This window comes from Panthera onca, chromosome A3 (assembly GCF_046562875.1).
Source record: "Panthera onca isolate mPanOnc1 chromosome A3, mPanOnc1 haplotype 2, whole genome shotgun sequence".
NCBI lineage: Eukaryota > Metazoa > Chordata > Mammalia > Carnivora > Felidae > Panthera > Panthera onca.
Genome location: NC_138341.1, coordinates 6,931,210 through 6,958,531, shown reverse-complemented (window position 1 = coordinate 6,958,531; position 27,322 = coordinate 6,931,210). Strand labels below are relative to the sequence as shown.

Sequence of the window (27,322 nt, the reverse complement as noted above, 5' to 3'; positions counted from 1 at the left end):
TGAGCTGAAGTCGGCACTTAACCAACCAACTGAGCCACCCAGGCGTCCCTGAATTCTATGATTTTAAATTTTTTTTTTTTTTAATGTTTATTTATTTTTGAGACAGAGACAAAGCATGAACGGGGGAGGGTCAGAGAGAGAGGGAGACACAGAATCTGAAGCAGGCTCCAGGCTCTGAGCTGTCAGCCCAGAGCCCGACGCGGGGCTCGAACTCACGGACCGTGAGATCATGACCTGAGCCGAAGTCGGACGCTTAACTGACCGAGCCACCCAGGCGCCCCTATGATTTTAAAACCTCATATGACTTTTCATTTTTCTGTCTTCCTCCAAATTGTTTTTTTGTTTAAAATATCTTTAAGGATACTGAGCACAAATAATGTTTGTTTCAAAAGTATGCTAGATTTAAAGCGTTACTATAAAAAACTCCTTGTTTTGATGAATTTTGATTTAATAGTGCATACAAATTCATATTAGAGCTTGTTCATCGGGTGAAGAGACGAGCTGACCCTAATCCCATGAAGAACACGTGTAAATTGTTGGTGGTAGCAGATCATCGCTTTTACAAATACATGGGCAGAGGGGAAGAGAGCACAACTACAAATTACTTGGTGAGTATCTGATACTGCATCAGGTCACTGGACACAAAGACCCAGTTAGGTAGGCGAATTCCATCCGAGAGAAGACTGCTGTGATGTGAAATGTGATGAAACAAGATTTGTTTCAGATGCCCTGTCATTTCCTAAAATATCTGGGAGCTCTCTGAAGTTCTTAACATTACTCTGTAGAGATTCTAGTTTCAAATATTTGAAACCCCATTTTACCTTTGAACTACTCTTTTCTGCACAAGAGAATTTTTATGCATATTAATTAGGTTTAGGAAGAGTTCATAACATAGGCTTCCCTTCTGTTCAAGTGAACTTTCTGGAAACATCACTGCTATAATGGCCGTGATCCTGTTGGTGACTCATGTATGGATGTATGCTCCAGAGTGGAAAAAAAAGTATTTGTATGAACCTCTGTGTGTTCTTCGCCTCTATGTTTATTTCAGAGGAGATGGTCTGCTTGTTTCATGTTGTATAAAATAGCTAATTGTTGGAATATAAATACGTGGAATAGATGGGATTTACAAGGTCCTAACTGTAAAGATTCAAAGGAAAGATTACAGAAGTACTGACATGGGTTTTTAAGCCTTTACTGTTATAATTTGAAAAGCCAAGGGAATCCTATTTCATTGACATTTTTTGTTGATATGATCTCATTCGTCATGATAACTGGGCACTGACAAAATGTTGTTGTTGAGGGAATAAAAGAGAATACAGCTATTCATGATCCAAGAGCCTAGGCCTTTCTCATTGCCTTGCTCATTGCCTTGCTTGTTCCGTTCTCTGTGTTTCATTTGTACCCTCCCTCACCCTTCTTTCCCTTCCCTTCCAATGTCAAGTGAAAGAATTTATTATGAGGGTAGTAGGAGTAGTGTGTGAAGTCACTGTAATTCTTGTTCCGAATTAAGAGATTCTTTCTTGAAAAAGCTCCTTTCTCAATACCGGTTTTGTATTCAAAGATCTTAATTTCCTTTTTTTGTTCATTATACCACAATGTGAATATAATGAGAGGTCTAGTCTTAGAAATTGTATTTTTTAGTTTTACACTTACTATAAGCAAAGAACAGTTTCTTAGATCTGTAATGTGCTTCACAGTTACTGGAACAAACCTCATCTGGCTAGTTTTTGAACAATAGAATAGTCTCCTTGAGGAAAAGATGGGTAATGAGCATTTTGTTCTTACGTAGTTTGAATCATCCTTGACCCTCCTCCCCCAGTATTCTTTGTCTGCCTCCCTTCCCAAAGCAGAGAACAGAAGAAAGGAGGAACGTGGAGCCTCACTCCTCTGTCCATCTCTTTACCTGGTCCTTGGTGCTGGTTTGCCCAGGGAGGGTCGGGGATAGATTGAGCAGTATCTGTCCCTGCTCCTCATCTCTTTTCTTTTTTCTTTTCTTTTCTTTTCTTTTCTTTTCTTTTCTTTTCTTTCCTTTCCTTTCCTTTCCTTTCCTTTCCTTTCCTTTTTCTTCCTTCCTTTTTTCTTTCTTTCTTTCTTTCTTTCTCTTTCTTTCTTTTTGAAATTTTAAATTTTATTTAAATCCAAGTTAATATACAGTGTAGTATTGGTTTCAGGAGTAGAATTCAGTGATTCATCACTTACATACAACACCCAGTGCTCATCCCAGCAAGTGCCATCACCCATCTAGCCCATCCCCCAACCCAACAACATGCCTTCAGCAACCCCCAGTTTGTTTTCTATATTTCAGAATCTCTTATGGTTTGCCTCCCTGTTTTTAATCTATTTTTCCTTCCCTTCCCCTATGTTCATCTGTTTTGTTTCTTAAAATCCACGAGTGAAATCATATATTAATCTTTCTCTGACTTATGTTGCAAATGATAAGATTTCATTCTTTTTGATCAAGTAATATTCCATTATATGTATGTATGTGTAGGTGTATATATATATATATATATATATATATATATATACATACACATACATACATATATCATATATTCTTTATCTGTTTGTCAGTTGATGAACATTTGGGCTCTTTCCATAACTTGGCTATTTGGGTTCCTCCTTTCCGAGAAAGACATTTGAGGTTCTTGCTAAAAACTAGAGTGAAGAGACTACTTCTTAGAAGGGAATATTTTAGGTACGTTGATTGACTTTGAACTTTCAGTATTATGGTTGAATGGAATGGCAGTTTTTAAAAAAAGTCTGTTACTTGATATTTTGGTTCCATATGCAATTGATAACCTAAAATTTGAGATTAACTGTATCATTTCTTTTTTTTTTTTTTTAAATGTTTTTTTAAATTTATTTTTGAAAGAGACAGAGCATGAGCAGGGGAGGGGCAGAGAGAGACAGAAACACAGTCTGTGTGATTCAGACTCATGGTCGCAAGATCATGACCTGAGCCAAAGTCGGCTGCTGAAGGGACTGAGCCACTCAGACACCCCTAACTGTACCACTTCTTGGTTCTGGTAGCAGTATGTTTGCGGCTAGGAATCATTGTTAGTGTTGTCAGTGATGAAGACTAACTTCTTTTTTTTTTTTCCTAAGTTTATTCTTGAGAGGGAGAGAGCTCACACACGAGCGCAAGAGGGACAGAGAGAGAGAGAAAGAGAGAGAGAGTCCTCAGCAGACTACACAGTGTCAGTGTAGAGCCCGACACGGGGCTTAAACTTGTCAACTGTGAGATCATGACCTGAGCCCAAATCAAGAGTTGGACACTCAACTGACTGTGCCACCCACACCCCCCCAAGAATAACATCTTAATGCTTGTTTTCTCATTGGTGGAAACTTTTACAGTGACATTTTCTCTAAACTGGCGTTTGTAATCCCGACAAAATTTATATTACATTGCAAAGCGTAGTAAACATATGCATGTCTTTCTTTTATAAACACAGATAGAGCTTATTGACAGAGTTGATGACATCTATCGGAACACTTCATGGGACAACGCGGGTTTTAAAGGTTACGGAATACAGATCGAGCAGGTACTTACCAACGGATGTGGCTTTTATTACTCAGCTGAGTGATGCCATCTAAGTATTTGTCACTTGTATTCAGAGTCCAGAAGCTTATCTTAGATTCTGATCTTAAATATTTTCAAATGCCAGTGATTTTTATCTAATAAATTGTGCAGCGTTTTGAAATAATTATTTATAGATTGTGAAGTTTTTTGTTCTTAGGCTTGTTGTAGGCAGAATGCTTTTTTACATTGCTGTGATTTCTTCTTTCTCAGAATTTATTGTTTTTATCCTCTTCATTGTTTTACTTTTTTTTGATGATGCTTTGCATCTTTAGTCAGAATGCCGATACATACTGCTGAATCCTTAGAAAATGTATTCAAAAATACTGTGTACATTTGTAAGGCATTTATGCCTATAGAACCAGTGGGTCTCTTTTCCCCAGAATCTTCTGATTTTTTATAGTCTGTCAATGGAGTATGTCCAGCAATGATGTCTCAATGTCATCTTATCTTGCAGTAAAAATTGTGTTAAATTGGTAATACTGATTAAAAAGATTTCTGAAATCAGCTATTGCTTTCGACAGACATTTTAATGTGTAAATTATCTTTATTTTTTCCAAGCTGTTTGTATTAAATTAACTATATTCTTATAGGTTCTATAGCCTAGAATTTAGAGCTTTAAAAAAAAAAAAACTTTAGAAATCATGCATCATACTATACTTTATAAATGTTAAACGTTTGTAGTACTTGTATAAAACTAAGAGAATTATTTTTCCCTTTTCCATTCTCTTTTACTGTTTTGCATTTTCTTTTAAGTTATTATCTGAATAGGTAATGTATACACATGGTACAAAAGCCAGTGAAAAGTAAGTCTCTTCAGCCTCTGCCCACTGTCAAACCAGCCCCTTCCCAGAGCCATCCATGTCACGAGTTTCATAAGTATCGTTCTAGAAGTACTTTGTGCATGTATGGCATGTGTATGTGTATGTGTGTATTTGACACATGGTGGTCTGCTCTACTCTTGCACCTTGCTTTTTCATTTTGCGAATATGTTGGCGATTATTCCGTTATGGTACATAGAAAGCTGCCTCACTTGTTTAAAACAGCTGCATTGTGTTCACGTTTTAGGGAACCAAGAAATAAAACTCCTTTTTTGCCTTAAGAACTTGGAACCACTTGGAAAAATAGGTGCAGTATAGGAGATAAAAATCTCAGCTTTATGATAACGATGACACTTGGGTTGGAGGATGTGGTTTAGCTGGGCAGTTGCACTGGGCTTCCCTCTATTTCATCCCAGAATTGATCTTGACCACCTACCACCAAAGCCGCAGAGGCAGAGCCCTCCCCTGTGAGCATACTGCTTGGTGGCAGACCAGACACACTCTGTCCAGGCAGGCAGATCCGGAAGAGAGGCCAGAAACGGCTGAGCTGAGCATGGCTTAGTTCTTTTTCCTAAACAAACTCACCAGTTGATAACGTTTCATTTCTTTTGGAGAAAACCCTTTGTTCCCTTTTTTATTAAAGCAGGATTAACATGAATTTTTACTGTATGTGCAAGGAAAAGCCCCTGTCCTTTACAATCTTTTATTCCTCTGCAATGATAGACATGTAATTGTTCTGTGTCTCTGAATCATTGATTATATTGGAATAAATATTTTAGGCTCATAGAACCCAAGTTCTCATTTTATCAGACCAAATATAGAGGAAGTAAGAATTTTTTTTACATATAATTTATTGTCGAATTGGTTTCCATACAATACCCAGTGCTCATCCCAACAGGTGCCCTCCTCAATGCCAAGGAAGTAAGAGTTTAGAAGCACATTTATAAATTGATAAATCATTCATTGACCTACATATTTTCCATACCATATGCTTCTCAGTTTGTTTTTAAACATTGAATATTAGAGCTGAAGAATCTTATGAAACTTGGGTTTAAAACATTGTTTCTAGAGTGGTAGGTGATCTTATTTTGAATAGCTAAAACAATGCAGTATTATTCCAGAGTCTTCTGACTTTTTTCTGAAGTGTTCTAAGTGTATCGTCTCTTTAAGTATAGATTCGCATTCTCAAGTCTCCACAAGATGTGAAACCTGGTGAAAGGCACTATAACATGGCAAAAAGTTACCCAAATGAAGAAAAGGATGCTTGGGATGTGAAGATGTTGCTAGAGGTAGGTGGTGGAATCCTTAGTGGGACCCTGTGAGCGTCCTTTCTGGTTTCTAATACACGAGGTGTGTCTGCATTAATGAAGGGGCACATCAACAAAGGTTATTGAAAATCAGGAGCAGCTTCCCCCCCGCCGCCCAATCCAGCAGTGACCTCACCCCTACAGCCGGGCAGACAGCACAATGGGCCAAAAAGTTATGAAAATGAAAAATGCTTGAGAGTGGTGCTTCTCAAACTTAGTATCTTTGAGAACCTAGTGAAGTATTGGGACTTCAGAAAGTAGATGGATACCCAATATGTACATTTTTTGCACACCGTTTTGTGCAGGTTTCTTTGAAACTCATCAGTAGATCTCCTAGGCCAGGATATGTCAAACAGTATGACAGTGTATTGGTAGAAATATAACTTGGAGATCTGAAAGTTTTCTACAGGATTTAAAAATCTTTGTATCTTGGGGCACCTGGGTGGCTCTGTCAGTTAAGCAGCCAACTTTGGCTCAAGTCACAATCTCACGGCTCCTGGGTTTGAGCCCCACATCAGGCTCTGTGCTGACAGGTCAGAGCCTAGAGCCTGCTTTGGATTCTGTGTCTCTGTCTCTCTCTCTCTCTCTCTGTCTCTCTCTCTCTCTCTCTCTGCGCCCCTCCTCTGCTTGCTCTCTGTCTCTCTCACTCAAAAAAATAAACACTGGAAAAAAATAAAAATCTTTGTGTCTTTATTCTGGTGATAAATCTAAAGGTAGCCTAATCATTTTCTGCCATTTGGATTCTTGACAGGGATGATTGATCCTTTTTGCCACATGATTTCAGTGTCTTGGGTTTGTATATGCTATTGCTTTGTGGTAAAATGGCCTTCTATGAAGTGATAGTGATCTTTAATATGTTAGTAAGTGTATTGGTGTCCAATGGTTGCTCTCACAAATTACTGCAAATTCAGCAGCTTCTAACAATGCTTATTTATCTAATAGTTTCCATGGGTTAGGCCATGCATAGCATGGCTCATCAGTCTCACAAGGCAAAAATTAAGTTTTCAAAGCTTGAATTAAAGGATATTCCCAACTCTTCATCCAAGTTGAGATCGATAGAGTGCTTCATCGTATAGTACCCTACATGCCTTATCTGCTGTGTTTCACTGCCATCCCAGAGGTTGAGACAGCACTGTTCCCCCCCCCCCTTTTTTTTTAATGTTTGTTTATTTTTGAGAGAAAGAGAGATAAGTATGAGTGGTGGAGGGCAGGAAGAGAGGGAGACACAGAATCCGAAGCAGGCTCCAGGCTCCAGGCTCCAAGCTGCTAGCACAGAGCCCGATGCGGGGCTTGAACCCATTAGCCGTGAGATAGTGACCTGAGCTGAAGTGGGACGCCCAACTGACTGGGCCACCCAGGCGCCCCTAGCACTGTTGACTTCTAAAGAGGCTCACCAAGTGAGTTAGTGTGTTAGGTCTGCTAGTAACAAAGCACCACAGACGAGGGGGCTTAACAGAATTTTATTTCTCATAGTTCTGGAGGCTGAAAAACCAAAGCAAACTTAAAAAAAAAGAAAGAAAAACCTGCAGAACCTGGGCACCTGGCTGGCTCAGTCAGAAGAGTATGCGACTCTTAATCTTGGGGTTGTTTGAGCCACGTTGGGTGTAGAGATTACCAAAAATAAATAGGGGGGAAAAACCCTATAAAACCAATAGAATCCTTGAAATACTTTAGAGGGATCTGTTTTGGTATGAGGTCCTACATCTCCTCAAGGGAATATTCAAGCACTGAGACTGACAGAAGTGGAATGTCTTCAGGGCCAGGCTGCATGTCTGCACACTAGCCCTCTTAGTTTTGAGCTGTTCTCAAAAGCTGCCAAGCTCTTCCCTGTCATACCCTCCTCCTTGACTAGACAGCACTCCGTTCCTTAATGTGTGCAGGTGGGTGAGAAGTGTAGGTAATTGTACTCAGTTTTGTGGGCTGAAGCAGAAGTGCAGTCAGTCGTATGTTATCGTTCCCCGGTGTCGGGCTGAAACGTCTTTTAGTCTGATGTCATTGTTAATCTAATTAAGAATGCTTTTTTTTTCTTAAAGCAATTTAGCTTTGATATAGCTGAGGAAGCATCTAAAGTCTGCCTCGCACATCTTTTCACCTATCAAGATTTTGATATGGGAACTCTTGGATTAGCTTACGTCGGTTCTCCCAGAGCAAACAGCCACGGAGGTGTTTGTCCAAAGGGTAAGTTTCCATTTGTTGTGTGGCTGTGTGAGAATGGCAGACTGAGTAGATTGTATTGTAGTTCTGTGCTAAATGAGCAATCTGTCTCTGTTTCCTTTGTCCTCTAGCTTACTATAGTCCAATTGGAAAGAAGAATATCTATTTGAATAGTGGTTTGACCAGCACAAAAAATTATGGTAAAACCATCCTTACAAAGGTATGTTCTCTTATTTTTTAAAAGGATAGATTTTGAGTTTATTGTGGTAGAACCTCAACTTTATATATTTACGTAGGTATCTTTTAGAAAAGTAATACATGCTTTTGTTAGTTTGTTTCCACCTAAAAATATAACATGTGTTTTGGTGGGAAATGTGAAAATAAAAAATACAAAGGAAAAGATAAAATTACCTGTGAGATTTCTTTTGAGACCCTCCCACCCAGGGCCATTGTGTCTCCTGAAGACACCACCACCCACCCACCCCCCCACTCCCCGCCCCGGCCCTGCCCCGAACTCTTCATCTTGTGGCTCCTAGGCTCCTGGTCCTGCTGTGTAGCTGTCATTTGAAGACCTCTCCATACTCCGTCATTTCCTGAACCTCATCTTCTTCCTCTTTGTTGATTTATACCATCATTTTGGTGTAGCGTATGTTCCAGAGCTTCCTAAGAAAGCATACGTGAGAGGCAAATTGAGATTTTTACATATCTGAAAATGTCTTTACCCTACTCTTAAATTTGATTGATAATTAAGTTTTCTCAGTGCTTGAAGGCATCGCTCCATTATCTTCTACTGTTTTGTGTTACTATTAGAATCTGAAGTCATTCCGATTTTTTATCCTTTGTATGTGACCAGTTTTTTCCTCTAGAAGATTTTAGGATCTTGTTTTTGCCCAGATAGATCCATTAGGAATGGGTAAGGCACATTCCAGCAAATCCATACAACTGAAAAGCCAATAAACATTGACTTAAATAATAGGGGTATTTGCCTCAGTCAACGACAAGGTCATGGATAGCATCCTGTGGGTGCTGTAGCAGCTCGGTGATGCCCTCAGGGAGCCCGGATGTTTCCAGTTTTCACTCAGCCACTCTGAGCACAGGCCTCTGTCCTCCTGCTTATCATCTCCTGCTCACAAGGTGGTTCTCTTCTGTGTTGCAGAAAGGAGGACAAAGCCTAGTCTGTCCCTTTCTAAAAGCTTCTCTGTGGAAGTCCCACCCACTGGCTTCTGTTTATATCCCACTGGACAGAACCAGTCACGAGGCTGACCTGCCCTCAAGGAAATATGGAAAGGTGGTTTATTTTAGTTGAGTGTATTGCCACTGGAGTGGGATTAGGAAGGGGAGAATGGATATTGATCGGAAATACGAATCTGATACGCTGGTAGTTTGGCTACGATGTTACAGTTGGTGTAGGTATTTTATTCCACTGTGCTGGGCCCTTCAATCCAGACACTCCCAACTCCCCCAGTCCAACTGATACTCTGTCGTTGATCGCATTCATCAAGACCCCATTTAAGAAATCACGGCCTAGCTGGCCAATGCAGCTGATGGTTGGTGTCAGGAAATAATGTTTTCTTTGCACGATCCTTAAGGAAGCTGACCTGGTTACAACTCATGAATTGGGACACAATTTTGGAGCAGAACATGATCCGGATGGCCTAGCGGAATGTGCCCCAAATGAGGACCAGGGAGGAAAATATGTTATGTATCCCATAGCGGTGAGTGGAGATCACGAGAACAATAAGGTGTGTATCTTTTGGAGCTTTTTAAGGTTAGGAAAGAAAGAGGCTATATTTAATTATAATGAGAGCCCAGTAAAGCATTCAGTTCTAGGGATGGAGCTGCAAATTACAAAGTACCCTCAAACCTGGTTGTGTGTTTGAGAGTGAAACATGGTCCATCAGATCTGGTTAAAGCTATCATTTCGACTGGTATCAAAGCTAATCATATGTTGATTTGGGCTATATGGAAAATCAGTGACAGTAATGGCTTGTATTGGAGGTCTAAATGGCAAGGTCTGGTGCAAGTTAAAAATTTCCTGTCATTTCTTATACAAGTTGTCATTCATTTTAAGTCTGCAGTACTTAACAATTGGTATGGTTTTTTGTTGTTTTGTTTTTAATATTCGTTTATTTTCGATAGAGAAAGAGACAGAGTGTGAGCCAGGGAGGGTCAGAGAGAGAGAGGGAGACAACAGAATCCAAAACGGGTTCCAGGCTCTGAGCTATCAACTATCAGCTCAGAGCCTGATGCGGGGCTCAAACTCACAAACTGTGAGATCATGACCTGAGCCGAAGTTGGACACCCAACTGACTGAGCCACCCAGGCGCCCCTGGCATGGGTTTTTAAAAAAAAAAAATTTTTAATGTTTATTTTTGAGAGAGAGAGAGACAGAGACAGAATTCTAGTTGGGGAGGGGCAGAGAGAGGAGACCCAATTTGAAGCAGGCTCCAGGCTCTGAGCTGTTAGCACAGAGCCTGACGTGGGGCTCAAACCCATGAACTATATGAGATCATGACCTGAGCTGAAGTCAAACACTTAACTGACTGAGCCACCTAGGCGCCCCTGCATGTTTTTATAAACTTCAACACAATCCGTAATTTGACAGAGTATAAGCCTCCCGCAGGAAAGGCCTGTGCTTGTCGTGTTCACAGCTCTGTCTCCAGTACCTAGTAGGGGTACCTGGCATATAATAGTTTGTTGAGTAACTAAATTAACAGTTGGCTCCTAGGATTTTTGAGAGTACACCAGTCCTTGGCATGGGGTACTGTGAGCCTCTTGAGAGACCGTAAGAGTGGCTGTGGCTGACTTAGAGTTTGGATTGAAAGTGTTCATCGGTGTCTGATTCTTGCATTTTACTTGGTGTTAAACAGCATGAGGCATAATGAGGAAAACATACTGGTTTTGTTGCTGAGTGAGAGTTGGCTGGCTCTACCCCGGAAAGACGGTGAAGTGTTTCTCCTGACTCTTCTTTTGAGCCGGCACTTGGCTCTTTAGAGCCTGGCATGGAGCTAGAGGACCAGGTTATTTTTGTGTTTCCCTGGTCCCGGCCCTGCTTTTTTGAAAGTGTCTTTCTCATGTTCTTTTGTCCTCTTTTTCCTTGGCTGTTATGTATAAACAGTCTCTTCTTCTTTTGCATTGCACCTGAAGTTTTATTTTTCCTCTGCCTGATAGCTCCCGCCAGAGGCCCTTTTCCCTCCTCATTTCTGCCTACTCTTCCGACTTATCACATTCCCTGTTGAGTTTTCCTCCATTTTTCTGAGTTGTCTCTGCATTTCTGAATATGTACATTGTAGTTCAGGGCTGTTCAGTAGAAGGTTCTGGGATGATGGCAATATTCTGTGTTAATACAGTAGCCACTAGCCAGATGTGGCCATTGAGCACTTGAAATGTAGCTGGAGAGACTAACTGAATTTTAAGTTCTATTTTATTTAAATTCAATAGTGATTGCCTGGGGCTGGAGGTAAGAATGGGAATTAACTGTAAAAGGACACAAGGGATCTTATTGGAGGCAAGAAAATGTCCACAATGTGGTGATGGCCACGCCACTTGATAAAGTGACTGGGAATCGTTGACTTGTACATTTGAGATGGGTGAATTTTGTGATATGTAAAATACGTCTTACTAAAGCTATTAAAAAACAACAACAACAACAAACCAGTGTGAGGGCAGAGGGGAAGTGGTGAGGGTACAGAAGAGTCATGAAGGCGTGAGTCGGTCCTCGTAGAAGCTGGTGAGCGGCATGTGGGTGTTGACAATACTGTTCTGTCCATGACGAGTGAACATTTCTTTTTTTTAACTTATTTTTTTAATTTTTATTTATTTTTTAAATTTACATCCAAGTCAGCATATGGCGTAACAATGATTTCAGGAGTAGATTCTTTAATGCCCGTTACCCATTTAGCGCATCGCCCCTCCTACAACCCCTCCAGTAATCCTCTGTTCTCCATATTTGAGAGTCTCTTATGTTTTTGTCCCCCTCCCTGTTTTTATATTATTTTTGCTTCCCTTCCCTTATGTTCATCTGTTCTGTGTCTTAAAGTCCTCATATGAGTGAAGCCTTAAGATTTTTGTCTTTCTCTGACTCATTTCACTTAGCATAATACCTCGCCGTTCCATCTACATAGTTGCAAATGGCAAGATTTCATTCTTTTTGATTGCCGAGTAATACTCCATTGTATGTATATACCACATTTTCTTTATCCCTTCATGCATCGATGGACATCTGGGCTCTTTCCATCCTTTGGCTATTGTCGATAGTGCTGCTGTAAACATGGGGGTGCATGTGTCCCTTCGAAACAGCACACCTGTATCCCTTGGATAAATACCCAGTAGTGCAGTTGCTGGGTCATAGGGTAGTTCGATTTTTAATTTTTTGAAGAACCTCCATACTGTTTTCCAGAGTGGCTGCACCAGTTTGCATTCCCAGTGAGTGAACATTTCTGTAAGTGTGAAGTACGTGGTGAGGAAAAATAAATTCACGGAGCCACACTTGGCTCGTGGCTACAGTATTGGACAGTGCGCTCTAGATTGTAGTCATTTGCTTCTTTGTTACGAGGATGGGGTCGGTGTTTTGGGGGAAATCGTCTTACTTTTTGGCAGACTCTTTTTGTACAAGTTCTCCTCAGTGAACTTTCCCCACGAGCTCTTCAAGCGGCCCGGGAAGGACTTCCTAATGAGAACGGCGCCTGGCCAGGCCTTTTGTTTTTTAATTCAGGAAGTGTTGGTCTGTCCTTGTTGGATGTAGAGCTTACTTAAAAAGTCAAAATAAGAAAAGATGGGCCACCTGGGTGGCTCAGTCGGTTGAGCGTCTAACTAGCTCAGGTCATGATCTTGCGGTCAGTGGGTTCGAGCCCCACATTGGGCTCTATGCTGATAGCTCAGAGCCTGGAGCCTGCTTCATTTTCTGTCTCTCCCTCTCTCTCTGCCCCTCCGCTACTCACGCTCTCTGTCTCTCATAAATGAACGAGTGTTAAAAAATAAAAAAAAAAGTGTAGGACAAAAAAAGAGGTGTTAGTCTATCAAAAACAATTTATCCATTTATTTATTTTGTTCCAAGCATGTCATATTTTGCGTATTTTCTATTAGTTTGGTTTACCCAACTAACAAACTTGTAAAAATATATTAGGTTATCTTCTAATCTACATTTTAAATCGATTCCTTAATAAAAATGTTTTTAACTAGATTAAAAGGGCTCCAGGTTCCTCGACCTCAAAAGACAGGGCCTGGCACCTCCCGCAGACCAGCTGCTGAGAAGTGACATGTGGCCTAGTGACTTGTGCGGCAGGCCTTCTGTGTGGCCAGATGGCCTGAGGGATTTTTGGCACAAGAGGAGAGAGTGTGGGAAGGATGCAAAGAGAAGGCCAGAGGTCTTCAGGGAGCGTGGAGGCCACAAAGGGGAGACCAGAGCAACGGCCACATTCCCCTTGAGCCCTGCCGAGGGGCCCTGCTGCTCAGGTGTGGCTCTGATAAGTTAGTGAGGAGTTCTTCTTATGGCTTCGGTGTCCATTCGAATTACTTATGATCTCATCTCCCATAAGTGAACTTCTAAAGTTGAGTTCATGGATCTGCAGTGCTCGTGAATAAACCCAGCAAATTCTAACCGCCTGAGGCTAGACAGCAATAATACCCCTTAAATATCTTTATTTAAAACAAATACTTTTACTATAAAATAAAAATCTTTACCATAAAAAAAAAAAATCCTTTAATTTTTTTTTTTTTTTATGTTTTTATTTTTGAGACAGAGAGCATGAGCAGGGGAGGAGCAGAGAGAGAGGGAGACACAGAATCTGAAGCAGTCTCCAGGCTCTGAGCTGTCAGCCCAGAGCCCGACGCGGGGCTCGAACCCACGGACCATGAGATCATGACCTGAGCCGAAGTCGGATGCCCAACTGACTGAGCCACCCAGGCGCCCCCAAAAATCCTTTAAAAAAAAAAGCCCGGGGCGCCTGGGTGGCTCTGTCGGGTTGAGTGTCCGACTTCGGCTCAGGTCATGATCTCACGGTCCGTGGGTTCGAGCCCCGCGTCGGGCTCTGTGCTGACAGCTCAGAGCCTGGAGCCTTGGATTCGGTGTCTCCCTCTCTCTCTGTCAAAACTAAATAAACATTAAAAAAAATTAAAAAAAAAAAAAAAGCCCAGTTAGGATTTCTGTTCAAGGGATAAGGTCTTGAATATCTTCTAAAAGTAATCTTTCAGGGCTCAGTGGTGGCTCAGTTGGTCGCGTCCAACTCTTGATTTCAGCTCAGGTCATGATCTCATGGTTCGTGAGTTCAAACTCCGCATCAGGTTTTGCACTGACAGTACGGAACCTGCTTGGGATTCTCTGTCTTTCCCTCTCTCTTTGCCCTTCTCCTGCTCGTACTTTCTTTCAAAAATAAATAAACATTTATAAGTTAAATAAATAGATAAAGAGATAAATAAAAGTAATCCTTTTGTCATCTGATTTCGGTGGTCACAATTACCTTTGGAGGGTCCTGTGTTCTCTGCTCCTCAAGGGAATGGTCTTCTCTAGGGAGAAAGTGAAGCCATTTTAGCAAAAGTGCAGCAACTGTGGAGACCTTCCCTCAAGAAACTGCACTAAATTTTCCTCAGGTCTCTTGCTCCTTTTCTTGCTAATTTCAGATGGTTTGCAAAATGGACTCCATTTTAGAGCTCCTGGTAAAAAAAATCCCCAAATTTATAAGAAGGCCATTTCCATGGTTCTGTACCGAAAATGGTGGGGGAACTAGGGTAGAGGCTTCCTTTGAGATACTGGTCAACTGTAGAAATCACAAAGAAATTGTTAAAATCACGGGGATCCATGTGAATGTTTAGGTTACAATTTGGGATTTAATCTTTTAGTAGACCATATGTAAGGTAATCTCATGCCTCTGACTATGCTCAGCTATTTAAAAGCTTTTTTTTTTTTTTTTTTTTTTTTTTTAAATTTATGTTTGAGAGAGAGTCTGCAAACGGGAGGGGCAGAGAGAGAGAGGGAACCCAAGAATCTGAAGCAGGCTCTGTGCTGACAGCAGAGAGCCCCACACAGGGCTCGAACTCACGAACCCAGAGACCATGACCCGAGCCTAAGTCGGTCACTTATCCGACTGAGTCACGCAGGCGCCCCTAAAAACTTTAAACATGGGTCATTCATACCCATAGGCAGGGAAAGAGAAGGAGGTGAATCAGAAATTCGCGGCATCCCCAAATCGTTATGTCCTGGAAGATGATGGTGTGTTCCTAATTCTCACTGGCACTGTGGCGGTGTCAGGTGCCATGCCTGGGGACAGGACAGCGTAGAGTCTGGTGGAGCCAGACTGTTGGTCCTCTCGAGGGACAGGCTGGGATGCACGGTCTCACTGTACAGCCTGCCTGTGAAGAATTTTTAGGCTCTTACCCAAATCCACACCAGCTTTTAGCCCCCTACTCAGGGAGGTAACTTGATTCCATATAACTGGCATTTTGAGGAGACAGTGATGGAACTTGACATGCCTTCAAGGTGGCTCTGACTGTGGCTTTTACATTGAGAGTTTGTCTCTAGGGAAGAAACACGAACACTACGTGGGAATGCATTTTTATTGTTACTTTGGGTCCTTTGTGGCCTTCTTTCTTTCAAGATGTTTTCAAACTGCAGTAAGCAGTCCATCTATAAGACCATTGAAAGTAAGGCCCAGGAGTGTTTCCAAGAACGAAGCAACAAAGTGTGTGGGAACTCCAGGGTGGACGAAGGAGAGGAGTGCGATCCTGGCATCATGTACCTGAACAACGACACCTGCTGCAGCAGCGAATGCATGCTCAAGGAGGGTGTGCAGTGCAGGTGAGCGCACGTGGCTGTGGGGGAAGAGCAGTTGGAAAACGCAGGGGCTTTGGAATCGTGAAAGGGTGTGTGCGCGCGCTTGCACGTGTGTTTGTCCTTTTTGTCCTTTACAGCAAGAAAAATGCTTTCTGGAAAGCAGTTTGACTTTATGTTACAAAATCTGTAACCTCGTGTACTCTGATTCCGCATCCCATAGCTCAGAGAGTCTTTTCTAAGGAAACAGATGTACGAGAGAGGTGATTTCATGGCTACATTCTTTCATAGTGATAAAATATTAGACACAGAATGACAGTCCTCCTGAGATCAAAATTAATTCTTGTGTTTCTCTCCAATAAAATAATGTTAGAGATTACTGTCTAATGGCCTAAGCTAAATACGGAGGAGGCAGGTTACAAATTAGAAGGTACCTGTGTTTCCATTTTTATGACCAGTGCCTGGCTTAGCAGTACAAGGGGAAAACTTGGTGAATAGCGGATTTGACTATGAACATATTGATGTTGTAAAATCTTTTTTTTTTTTTTTTTTAAGATTTTTAAAAAGTGTTTATTTTTGAGACAGAATGAGCATGTGTGGTGGAGGGGCAGAGAGAGAGGGGACAGAGGATTCAGAGGGGACTCTGTGATGAGAGCAGTGAGCCCGATGTGGGGCTTAAACTCACGAACTGTGAGGTCATGACCAGAGCCAAAGGCGGATGCTTAACCAGATGAGCCATGCAGGTGCCCTTGATGTAAATTTTGATGGGAACTAGGACTCTGGTTGCCTGGCTTCCTTACCACGGTTGCCTTGCAGACCCATGTCTTCCTTTTTTAAGAAATTATGACACTAAGTTAATGAAAACCAAGGACACCAAGGTGTTTTAAGGATGAGTCACCTTGGGCCTGTCTGTACTTACTGTCTGCACTGCTTCCTGACACCATAGTAGGAAGGGCCGTCAGTACATGCAGGTGGACCAGCACCGGGGGGGGCGCAGCACGCAGGCCTGGGTGACCCAGCCACAGGCCTTCCCTGCGATCTTCAGGACCTTGTGACATGACCGTAGTGTGTGCCGCGGGGCTGATGTTTGACTTGGACTGTCCCGTCTGCTCTCCCTCTGCAGTGATAGGAACAGTCCTTGCTGTAAAAACTGTCAGTTCGAGACTGCCCAGAAGAAGTGCCAGGAGGCTATTAATGCTACTTGCAAAGGCGTGTCTTACTGCACAGGTATGTCCCCCCGGGGCTCCTCGGGATGCTGTGCTCAAGTGAGCATGTGCGTGTGTTTGAAACCGCATTGTATTTCATTGAGATGAAAACAACCCTTCATAAACCTCATGTGCAGGCTTGTTTTAATCATACTCCTTAGTTTGAGATACACTTGTCACTGGTCTTTGCCAGCCCCATTCTGTTTTGTTGTTTTTTTTCGTTACTTCCCTGTCATTCACCTCGTCCCCATCGTCCCCTTCCTCTCCCGGGCAGTGTCCTAATGTGTTTCGTATTTGCCTGGCCGTGTGTATTTCCTTGAAAGTTCGTGTAGTGTTATTCTGTGTATATGGGTGTTTTTAACATGCCAGAATGATATTCCACTTTAGATCTTTTTTGAAACTCAGTGCCATGTTTTTAATCATCTGTGTAATGCTGTACGTCTTTGTCTACATGTCTGTATCCGTGTTTACACGCAGTTCATCGTTGTGGCACCTGCTGAGTTGACGTGTATGATTTAACGTATTTAGCGTACTCAGCTGTTCACTAAGTGATGGCTTGGATTTGCTTTCGTCTCTGGATCCTGCAGATAGGACTACAGCAGACATCGTCACACATGTCTTCCAGGTGTTGTAAGAGTTTCCTGGGTACATGGGCAGCAGTGGAATTGCTTGGCTACAGAAAGCGGCAGAACGTTGATGTCTAGAACGGCGGTCCTGGTGTGTCAGTGCCGCCAGGAGTGCGTGCGGAGTCCCGCATCCCAGTGTCCTTGCCAACCCTCAGGGTTGTCCAGGTGTCTTATGTTTTGCCAGTCTGATGAGTGTAACGTGATCTCTCATCCCTGTTTGCATGTTTCTTGAACATTTTCTTAGATCTGTTAGCCATTCAGAATTTTCCTTTTGTGAATAGCCAGTTCATATACTTGGTCCAAATTTTTTTCTTTTTTAATGCAGGCTTCGGGGCTTGAACTCACGATCCTGAGATCAAGAGTCCCATGCTTTACTGACTAAGCCAGCCAGGCACCCCTGTTTAGTCCATTTTTAAAAGTTGGGTTTTATGTCTTTTTGCTATTGTTGATTGAAGGAATTCTTGCGTAACTCAAGCGGTTTAAACATTGCATATGCCTTCCTCCTATCTGTTGTCCTTCTTGGAACACTTTTTATGTGTTTTTTTGAGCGAGCATGCGCGTGGAGGAGGGGCAGAGAGAGAGAGAAGGGAACAGAGGATCTGAAGCAGGCTCCACACTGACAGCGGAGAGCCTGATGTGGGGGCTCGAACTCTTGAACCATGAGACCATGACCCCAGCTGAAGTTTGGATGCTCAGCGGACTGAGCCACCCAGGTGCCCCTCTTGGAACACAACTTTGATTTTAATAATTGGATCTTGCCGTTGTGACGGGGTGTGTATTTTATTGAACTGTGGACAGTTACAAAGATATTTTCCACGGTGTTTCATTAGGTTCATTATTTTACTGTTTACCTTTAGGACTTTAATCCACCTGGAGCTAATCTGTAAGCTATCTATATGAACTATGCATATTTTCTCAGTTCCGTCAGTTCCTTAAAAATTTTCAAAACTATGTTATTAGGTACGTAACTGGACATACTGTCTACATTTTCATGATCTGCTCTTCCTTTACCCAGTATATAATGTTTCTTTTTGACCCTTGTGACTTTTTTGACCTTAATGTTTTATTTGATACTCAGTTACCCCAGATTTTTTTGTTCCTATTTGTCTGGTGTATCTATCCCATTCTTTTATTTTTTTAACTTTCTGTGTTTTTTGGTTGGTTGGTTTGGTTCTCATAACAGCTTTATTGAGATACAGTGAGGGGTGCCTGGGTGGCTCAGTCGATTAAGCGTCCAACTTCGGCTCAGGTCATGATCTCACAGTTCGTGAGTTCGAGCCCCGTGTCGGGCTCTGTGCTGACAGCTCAGAGCCTGGAGCCTGCTTCGGATTCTGTGTCTCCCTCTGTCTCTGCCCCATCCCCACTCACACTCTGTCTCTCTCTGTCTTAAAAATAAACAAAACATGAAAAAAAAAAAATAAAAAAAAAAAACCAATTGCATTAAAAAAATATATATATAATGAACATACCATACTGTTCACGCATTTAAAGTGTACAGTTCGGTGTTTTTTAACGTATTCACATCTGTGCAGTCACCACCACGCTCCGTGTTAGGACATTTTCATCGCCTCGAAAGGAAACCTGTCTCCTCTAGCCGTCACCGAACCTCCTCATCCCTCCCAAGCCCCGGACAACCAGTAATCTACTTTTGGTCTCTGTGTATTCGCCTGTTCTGGATGTTTCGTGTAAGTGGGGTCCTACAGTGTGTGGCCTCTTGCATCTTTCATTCAGAATCACGTTTTTGAGATCCGCCCATGAGGTAGCCCGTGTCAGTACTTCGTGTATTCCCAGCTCTGCATCCCGTCCCGGTGTCCTAGGATGGGCCGCCATCACCTGACGGACTTTTGGATTCTTTCCGCCCTCCGGCTCTCGTGAATACTGCCGTGAACACCTGTGTGCACGTGTTGTGTGGACATATGTTTTCCTTTCCCTTGTGTGTGCCCAGGAGCGGAACCGAGTCCCGTGGTCACTGTTGAATCGTTTGAGGAGCTGCCGGGTTGATTTCCACGGCGGCTGTACCATTTTATGCTCCCCCCCGCCCCCGGCGGCACCTGAGGGTTTCTGTCCGTCCACACCTTCACCAACACGGGTTGTCTTTCTGATTATAACCATTCTAGTGCAGTTTTGTCTCATTTCCGTTTTTCTTTGAACTCCTAAATGTGCATTTTATCGGACGGCACTCGCGATTCTTGCATTCTGAGATCTGTCAGCGTGCCGGCCATCTGCCACGTCAGGAGCCAGAATGTCTCAGTCAAGTTTACATCAGCGTTTTCTAGCTGTGCTCAGTGTTTCTGTCTTTATTATAATAATAAAGCAGATTCAGAAAAGTGTTTTCAATAAGCATAAGCAAAGCAGTTTGAAAAACTCGGTTCATTCTCGTCAAGTAGCCTTTTGTCTCCTTGGTATTTTCTATGGAGCAGCACTCGCGGAGCGTGAGCGCGTTACAAGGTCACCATCCCCGACCAGCAGCGTCGCATCACCTGCCATCTCGTTAGGCGGGAAGTTCTCGACCCCCTCCCCGGGCCCCTCCCTGCCGCACTGCCCTACCTGCTAGCTCTGACGCACCCTGAACGGGACAGCCCAGTGAGACAGGTGACACTGTGCCTTTACGGATCTTCCTCTGTGTCGCTACTCTGATACCAGTCTCTTGAGAACAGGCGTTTGACAGATAGTCGCGAAGCGTTTTTTACGTATCTGCTCAGGGCAGCGTCGTAGACCGAAAACACAGTGACAGTGCAGAGTGTCCCCCTTCACCGCTTGCTGTGCTTTCCTCGCAGCCTGCGCTCCGCAGCGGCAGGCCTGTCACGTGCCTGCCCCGTGGACGCCAAATGCCCGGCGCCCACGAAGGGTTCCGTGAGACCAGAGGTAGGTGTGGCGCACCCGAGTTAGGCTGGGGTGTATCCCGGGCACTTGACGAAACGGGGCAGGTTCCTTTGCGTTTGGTGTCACTGCCGCACTGACTTGGTGGGTCGGTTCCATCCCCCCGTGGGAAGGCCAGGCCTCCAGCTCTGGTCCCCGCCCATTGTTTTCCTGCAGCGGTTTCTCTCGTGTCGTGCTCGTGCTGTTCACTTTCCAGAATGAGTCACTCATTCCATCCTCTCACTGGAGTTTAACCTCCTTCGGTGGCTTTTATTTGTCCTTAAGAATCATTGATTCATTTAAGAGATATTTGTGATGTCCTTATGGTGTGATAGGGATTGGATATAAATGGATTCATTAAGAGGTTTGATCTTCGCTCTCGTGGAGCTTCCCATTCTGTGAGGGGAACAGAAAGCACATCATCAAGTAGATGTGAATTGCACCATGTGTGCTTGAAGGACAGACGTCGCTGTAGCTGTAGCAACGGAGCACAGTGGGGGTGAAAGCGGGGTCCCCGGGAGGGGAGGTCCGAGGGCGGTCTGTGAGCCAGATTTAAAGTGGGAGTAAGAACCAGCCCTTTCCCTTAGAGATGGAAATGAGGGCATTCGGGGCATTCCAAGTGGACGGGACAGCCTTCGTTAAGGTTCTGTGGTGAGAGACCTTGGAGCAGTGAGGAAATGGAAGGCGGCTGAGCGTGAGGGCTCGGGAGTTGTCGCTGGTGAGGTTGGAGGGGCCTGGCCGGCCGCTTCTGTGAGCCTTCCCCAAGCTTGCTTTTCAGTCCAAGTAAACGGCTCTAATGTTTGTTCAGTAGCGTGTGGATGTTATGTATGTGCATATATATAATTTATCTATTTTGAGAGAGACTGAGAGCGTGAGCAGGGGAGGTCAGAGAGAGAGAATCCCACGCAGGCTCCGCTGACAGCACGGAACCCGACGCGGGGCTCGATCACACACACTGCGGGATCGTGACCTGAGCTGAAACCAAGAGTTGGCCGCTTCACTGACTGAGCCACCCGGGCGCCCCTGTGTATATTCTTTTATACGTCGTCGTGTTTCACGACATAAAGGTAAAAGCAGGGCTGCCTGGGTGGCTCAGTCAGTGAAGTGCCCAGCCGGCTCAGGTCACGGTCACCTGGTTTGTGGGTTCGAGCCTCAAACCGGGCTCTGTGCTGACGGTGTGGAACTTGCTTCGGATCCTCTGTTTTCTTCTTTCTCTGCCCCTCTCCCGTGCACAAGTGCACACACATGCTGTTGCTCACTCGCTCTCTCAAAAAGAAACAAACACGGAAAAAGAAAAAGTAAAAGCAAAATGTGAAATAGTGGCTGAGGGGAGGCCGGGGAGACTGAGTGCGCACGTTTGGGAGCACGGAGACTTCGCACCGCGGGGTGCTCGGTACCCAGCGAGGCACTCGGTGTTTATCGGCCGGTTGGATACAGGCTGCCGGCGTCCCGCCCCGTGGGTGGCTTTTTCCTCTTGGTGAGGTGAGGCGCGGCGCGGCGCTGACCTGCGAGAATCCCGGGCCTGCCCCGTAGGACCGGTGGTCGCGTGGCTCCCCGTGACCTGTGTGCTCGTCGTGTGCTTCCAGGTAACAGCAGCGAGTGCCCCCCTCCCGGAAACGCCGCGGATGACACGGTGTGCTTGGATCTTGGCAAGTGTAAAGACGGGAAGTGCGTTCCCTTCTGTGAGAGGGAGCAGCGGCTGGAGTCCTGTGCGTGTAACGGTGAGCGCATCTCCATGCTGCGTCCTCGCCGCCGGAGGGAAGATGGCCTGTGTCCGCCGGGCCCTGTCCCTCCCTTCGGGGGCCCAGCAGGATTAGCCGCTCGCCCCGGCCAGGGCGGCGGTGAGAACCCAGCCAGAGTCGGGGAAAACTCAAGGGCGGTCTGGGAGACAGAGCTCTCTGGATTCAGGTCCTCGCCCCTCTACCTGGTCTATGAAAACCGTGCTGTCGGTCGGCCTTCCTTCTCGCGATGTTTTCAGACCACGTGGTGGTGCAGGCTGAGGGGTGGGATAGGAGGGAGTTTTGCTGCGGTTGAGTGGGTGGGTGGAGGTCTGTCCTCGCCGCACACACGCACGCACCATGTTAGACGCCCCACGAGCGCAGCTGGCGCCGTCTGCATCTTACGGGCAGTGAACTGCGATACCTTCAAGGCTTCAACCGGGGAGAGCCGATCCCAGGACCTGACCCTGTCAGGGTATTCGTTGTTGTCAACAGGGCTGGGCCCGCTGCCGGGTGTCTGGGGCAAGGGCCCCGCTTAGCGATGCCTGGTGACATCATGCTGGCCTCTCAAGACACTCGTCCTCAGGTTTCCACCTTCTATTTTGGAACTCCTGGGTCTGAGAAGGGGCCTCGGGGACTGACTGGGCTCCAGCCTTCCCGCCCTGCCTCACCTGAGAGAGTTCTGTTGCTTTCCGAACCCCCCAGAAGTCAAAACCGCCAGGTTGGGAACTCACCATCCGTACAGTGGAGTAAGGGCCTCCTTCAGGTGGAATAAGAAGTGAATAAGGAAGGTATTTGACACAGTAGATGTCAAACAAATCATTTATCGAGTGCGTGGCAAAGGCTTGGGATGCCCCGGAAGAACACATAGTAAATGCCCAGGAGATGCTCGATAAGTGAAGGAATGATGAAAAGGTTTTTCCTTCCCCATTGAGGCGGTTTGGCCTGTTGTGTGTTCTAGTGAATTTCTGTTTCTCCAAGTAAGGGTAAATATGGGCTGCCTCCGGGTCAAGTACCGTCCCGAGTTACACCGCCAGGTGACTTTTTGGGCATCTCCGCTGTTAGTGTCTGTGCCACGTGGCTTATGTGGTGGCGTTATTTCCATCACCCCACGAGCCGTGCTCTGGTCACACGGCGGGTGACTCACATCTGCAGTGGGCCCCTTCTGTCACAGTGTGTTGGCTTCTCACTGGAGCCTTGGCTGTGCAAGGAGTATTTCAAACTGAGAAGGGAAGGATCGAAAGCAGTGTAATAAGAACGTCGGGATAAAGGGAAACATGTAGCATCATGAAGGATCTGAAGTAGAATAAGTTGGCTTTTAATCCCTTAAAGAAAGGAAACTCTTGGGTGTGAATGAATTGTTTTTACCTTGTGGCCTGAGGACCCGGGAGCGTGAACTCAGAAGTTAACTCTGGGGCTGAACTAGGGATCGTTTGCTGTTGAAATGAAAAATGCGTGGAGTTGCTTCCCTTTGGGCGTGGGGGTGGGGGCGGGGAGGAGGGACGGGAGGAGCGCCCTGTCCCTGACCGGACTCCCGCTGTCCCCGGTTCCGTTTCAGAGACTGACAACTCGTGCAAGGTGTGCTGCCGGGACCCCTCGGGCCGGTGCGTGCCCTATGTGGACGCCGAACAAAAGAACTTATTCTTGAGGAAAGGAAAGCCCTGTACGGTGGGATTTTGTGACATGAATGTGAGTGTTTCCTTCTGTTCAGCTTTTTCTGTAACGGTCAGGTGGGCAGTTTTTATATCGCAAAGATTTGCTTTTGCAAACGGAAGGAGTGCCTTTGGCGCCCGCTGTTCGCTCTCCCGCGCGTCTGTCTGTGGAAGGAGGCAGCCGAGCCCGGGAAACCCGAGCACTCTCTCCATAGCCAGAACCCTGAGTCCAGAGACCGGGTGGGACCTGGGGCGGCCTTTTCGGTAAAGTTGGTTGGTTTTAGGTGGTGAGCGTTAATTACTTGGTTTTTTCCTCCACTGATTGTAAAATTGACTGTTTTCCGGTCCTAGGGCAAATGTGAGAAACGAGTCCAGGACGTCATCGAGCGATTCTGGGACTTCATTGACCAGTTGAGCATCAACACTTTTGGTACGTGATTTCCCTGGGTGGTTGTTTGCGTAGAGCTGAGCTGCTTTCAGTTCTAATGATGACATTAGAAAAGTGTGGTTTCAGATTCATATGCTCTTGTCTGGCAACAGAAGATGGAAATATTCGTAGCTTTTGTCTTATTATTACTACTATTATTATTTTATTTTTTATTTTTTTAACATTTTTATTTATTTTTGAGACAGAGAGAGACAGAGCATGAATGGGGGAGGGGCAGAGAGAGAGGGAGACACAGAATCGGAAGCAGGCTCCAGGCTCTGAGCCGTCAGCCCAGAGCCCGACGCGGGGCTCGAACTCACAGACCGGGAGATCGTGACCTGAGCCGAAGTCGGCCGCTTAACCGACTGAGCCACCCAGGCGCCCCTACTATTATTATTTTAAATGTTTATTTTGAGAGAGTGTGTGCAAGTGGGGGAGGGACAGAGAGAGAAAGGGAGAGAAAGGATCCCAAGCAGACTCCTTGCTGTCAGTGCAGAGCCTCATGTGGGGGGGGCTCCATCTCACGAACCATGAGATCGCGGCCTGAGCCGACATCAGTTTAACCAACTGAACCACCCAGGTGCCCCTCACAGCTTTTGTCTTGAAACATGTTTGTCAGCTAAGATAAAATGGACTCACGGGTCTCCCCCTGTGTAGTGTGGATGCGCAGATTTTCAGACAAGGAAAGTCAAATACTGGTTTCCTTCTTTCCTAGAAAATGAACACGTGACCGCATAAGCACGGTTCAGTGCTATGGGTTGTAAATCTGAGTCGTGTTCGATGTAAGCATCGTTTATTTTAACAGTGGGCCTCAGATGTTGCAGAAGCAGCAGTGTGTTCTGTCCCGCAGGGTTCATCATTCGTCGTCACAAAAATAGAACCCAGAAAGCACCAACTTTGTCCTGTTAGGCAGCAGCACGAGTAGGAGTCTCCTATGTGATTAGTCCCTCGCCATCACTCAAGGGACTGTGTGGAGCATCGTGTGATGTAATCTGTTCTTCTCAATAAGCGTGTCGGGGCTCTGTCTGCAATGACACTTCTCAGCAGTACCGCCTGACGAACAGTCTGTGGCATTTGACACAACGCTGGTATACTAAGAGCGCTGAATTCTGAGTGTCTGAGGTACTTAATCAGGATATTCACGGTTTCGAATTGTTCACAGGGAAGTTTTTAGCGGACAACATCGTGGGTTCCGTCCTGGTTTTCTCCTTGATATTTTGGATCCCTTTCAGCATTCTTGTCCATTGTGTGGTAAGTCGCCGACTTTAGGTAATGAAGCGCTTATTACGATTTTGCACAATTCCAAACTTACAACTTTTGGAAAAGGTAAAATTGTTCTTAGCAAGATTCGACCTGATGTTTCCAATGACATTTTTTGCTGTTGTTCCTAGGAAGGTTTATTTTGTGAAAATTTTAGCTAATATGTCTTTTTTTTAAGCTAATAGTCTCTTAAAAGAATTATGCTTTTTGTGTATGGATGTTTGTTCTCACGTGTAATTTGAGGACTGTTCTACTCCTGAGCCTGGGGGGACTGTTTAACTGGATTTGTGCAGGACCTCTGACTGAAGCTTTGAAACAAGAGCGTTTCTGGCTTTGTTAGACCAGAGCATTCCAAAGACGGCTCCCTCTACCCTATAGATCCCTGGCCTTACATAGGGATCCTATGTAAGGATCCCTTACCCTGAATAGGGTATTCAGTCCTCCCATCTAATAAGAGGGAGCAATCCTCATTATTCTCGTTCAAAGCGAGTAACAGCTAACGAGTTGAATTGGGCTTTCTCTAATGAACCCCACGTGATTTATAAACTTGGGGGCTTTAACATTTTTTTCTTACAAATCACCCACCTTGCTTCTATGGGAAAGTGAGAATTTGTCTGCTGTAGAGATGAGAAAACCCAACCCTGGCTTCCAGACTCATGCTCTGGAACAAGTCTTGTGCAGTGCCCCCTCGTTTGAGCACCTGGAAAATTCCGGCACAGCTACGTCTCATGAGTCTTTGCTGCCTCTGCTTCCTTACGTGTCTTGCCCGGGCTCTCACTGAGCAGCTCGTCCCCGGGGACGGTGAGCGTGATGGGTGTGGCGAGGGTCTAGGGAGCAGCTGTGCTAAAGCAAAGCTGTGGTGAAGGTGACGTGGCTGAAGCTTTGACAGGTGGCCGCGACTGCCGCTCTTAATGTTGCTTTTGCTCGCGGCCAGCCTCCTCTGTTTGCGTCGCAAGCTCCCGTTGTGACAGAGGCCTGGCCCTTGGTTTTGGAGCAGAGCCGCGGACGGGAGGATGCCGGTGCCTGGTTCCTGACCACGGAACACGTGACGACAGCTGCACCGGGAGCCAGGCCTAGATTGTCGGGCTCGGCCTCCTGTCTTGCCCGTCACCGTGTTTCATGTCGGGCAGGGGCTGGGGGCAGGGACAGTACCAAGCGTTCAGCCTTCTGCAGAGAGTGTGATGTGGGGGCTCGAGGCCCAGTCCCTCCGAGCATTTGGGCCGCGGTCACCGTGGACAAGGCTGAGGAGAGTGCGCGGGCCTTGGCGGCCTGGGGTGTCTGAGCCGGCACAGCGCCCTCTGACCCCCGCGGCTGCCCCCGCGTCCCCAGGGGTGACGTGGCTCTGACCCCTCAACACGTGGGGAATGGCTTTGGGGGACATCGCTCAGAAAGACCGTACTTAAACATTCCTGGACCGTTTGCTTCGTTAACACCAGTACACTGACTGCCTCAAGGGAAAGAAACACTTCAGGCTGGTGGCAGAACTCCTAAAGTTTATCTGAGACGTTCTTCTCCTCTGCTGGACTTGCTGCCACTTTCCACACTCACGTTCGGAGTGAGTTCTTCGCTTAGGAGGGGCCTGAAGGGAAAGAGCGTGTAACTGAATTTTCCTAAGAGTGACCTCTTCCTGCTCGTTTTCCTTCTAGGATAAGAAACTGGATAAGCAGTACGAGTCGCTGTCTCTGTTCCACCCCAGCGTAAGTACCCACGTGAAAGCAAGTCGCCTTCGGGTGCGTCCTGGGCCCCGCTGTGGCCTCCCGTCAGCCCCCCAGTGAGAGCCGTCAGCCCCACGGCCGCCGCCGGTGCGGGGGCCCTGGCGGCGGGAAGGCGGGAGGCTGGGACTTGCGTTAGTTGTGTGGATGGAGGGAAAGCCGAGGCTGCCCTGCCCCGCCCCCGGCCCGGATTTAGCGCCTCGGCAGTGACCTTCCCGTCTTGGGATCCGAGCTTG

The 27,322-nt window shown here is 45.5% G+C and overlaps 1 protein-coding gene across 4 annotated transcripts in view; it reads left to right on the top strand.

The window, feature by feature from the left end:
* ADAM17 (ADAM metallopeptidase domain 17) overlaps positions 1-27,322 on the top strand; it is a 53,580-nt gene that overhangs the window by 24,326 nt on the left and 1,932 nt on the right. The window contains exons 6-18 of one of the 4 annotated variants that reach the window (XM_060648092.3): positions 475-608; positions 3,456-3,545; positions 5,577-5,690; positions 7,742-7,886; positions 7,994-8,082; positions 9,452-9,604; positions 15,455-15,654; positions 16,751-16,854; positions 21,904-22,038; positions 23,594-23,724; positions 24,039-24,117; positions 25,277-25,365; positions 27,021-27,071. In XM_060648092.3, coding sequence (XP_060504075.1) covers positions 475-608; positions 3,456-3,545; positions 5,577-5,690; positions 7,742-7,886; positions 7,994-8,082; positions 9,452-9,604; positions 15,455-15,654; positions 16,751-16,854; positions 21,904-22,038; positions 23,594-23,724; positions 24,039-24,117; positions 25,277-25,365; positions 27,021-27,071 — 1,514 coding nt within the window. Of the gene's footprint in view, positions 1-454; positions 609-3,455; positions 3,546-5,571; positions 5,691-7,741; positions 7,887-7,993; positions 8,083-9,451; positions 9,605-15,454; positions 15,655-16,750; positions 16,855-21,903; positions 22,039-23,593; positions 23,725-24,038; positions 24,118-24,829; positions 25,366-27,020; positions 27,072-27,322 lie in introns of those variants that run through there. The other 3 variants (XM_060648122.3, XM_060648111.3, XM_060648132.3) reach the window with 3 other exon arrangements.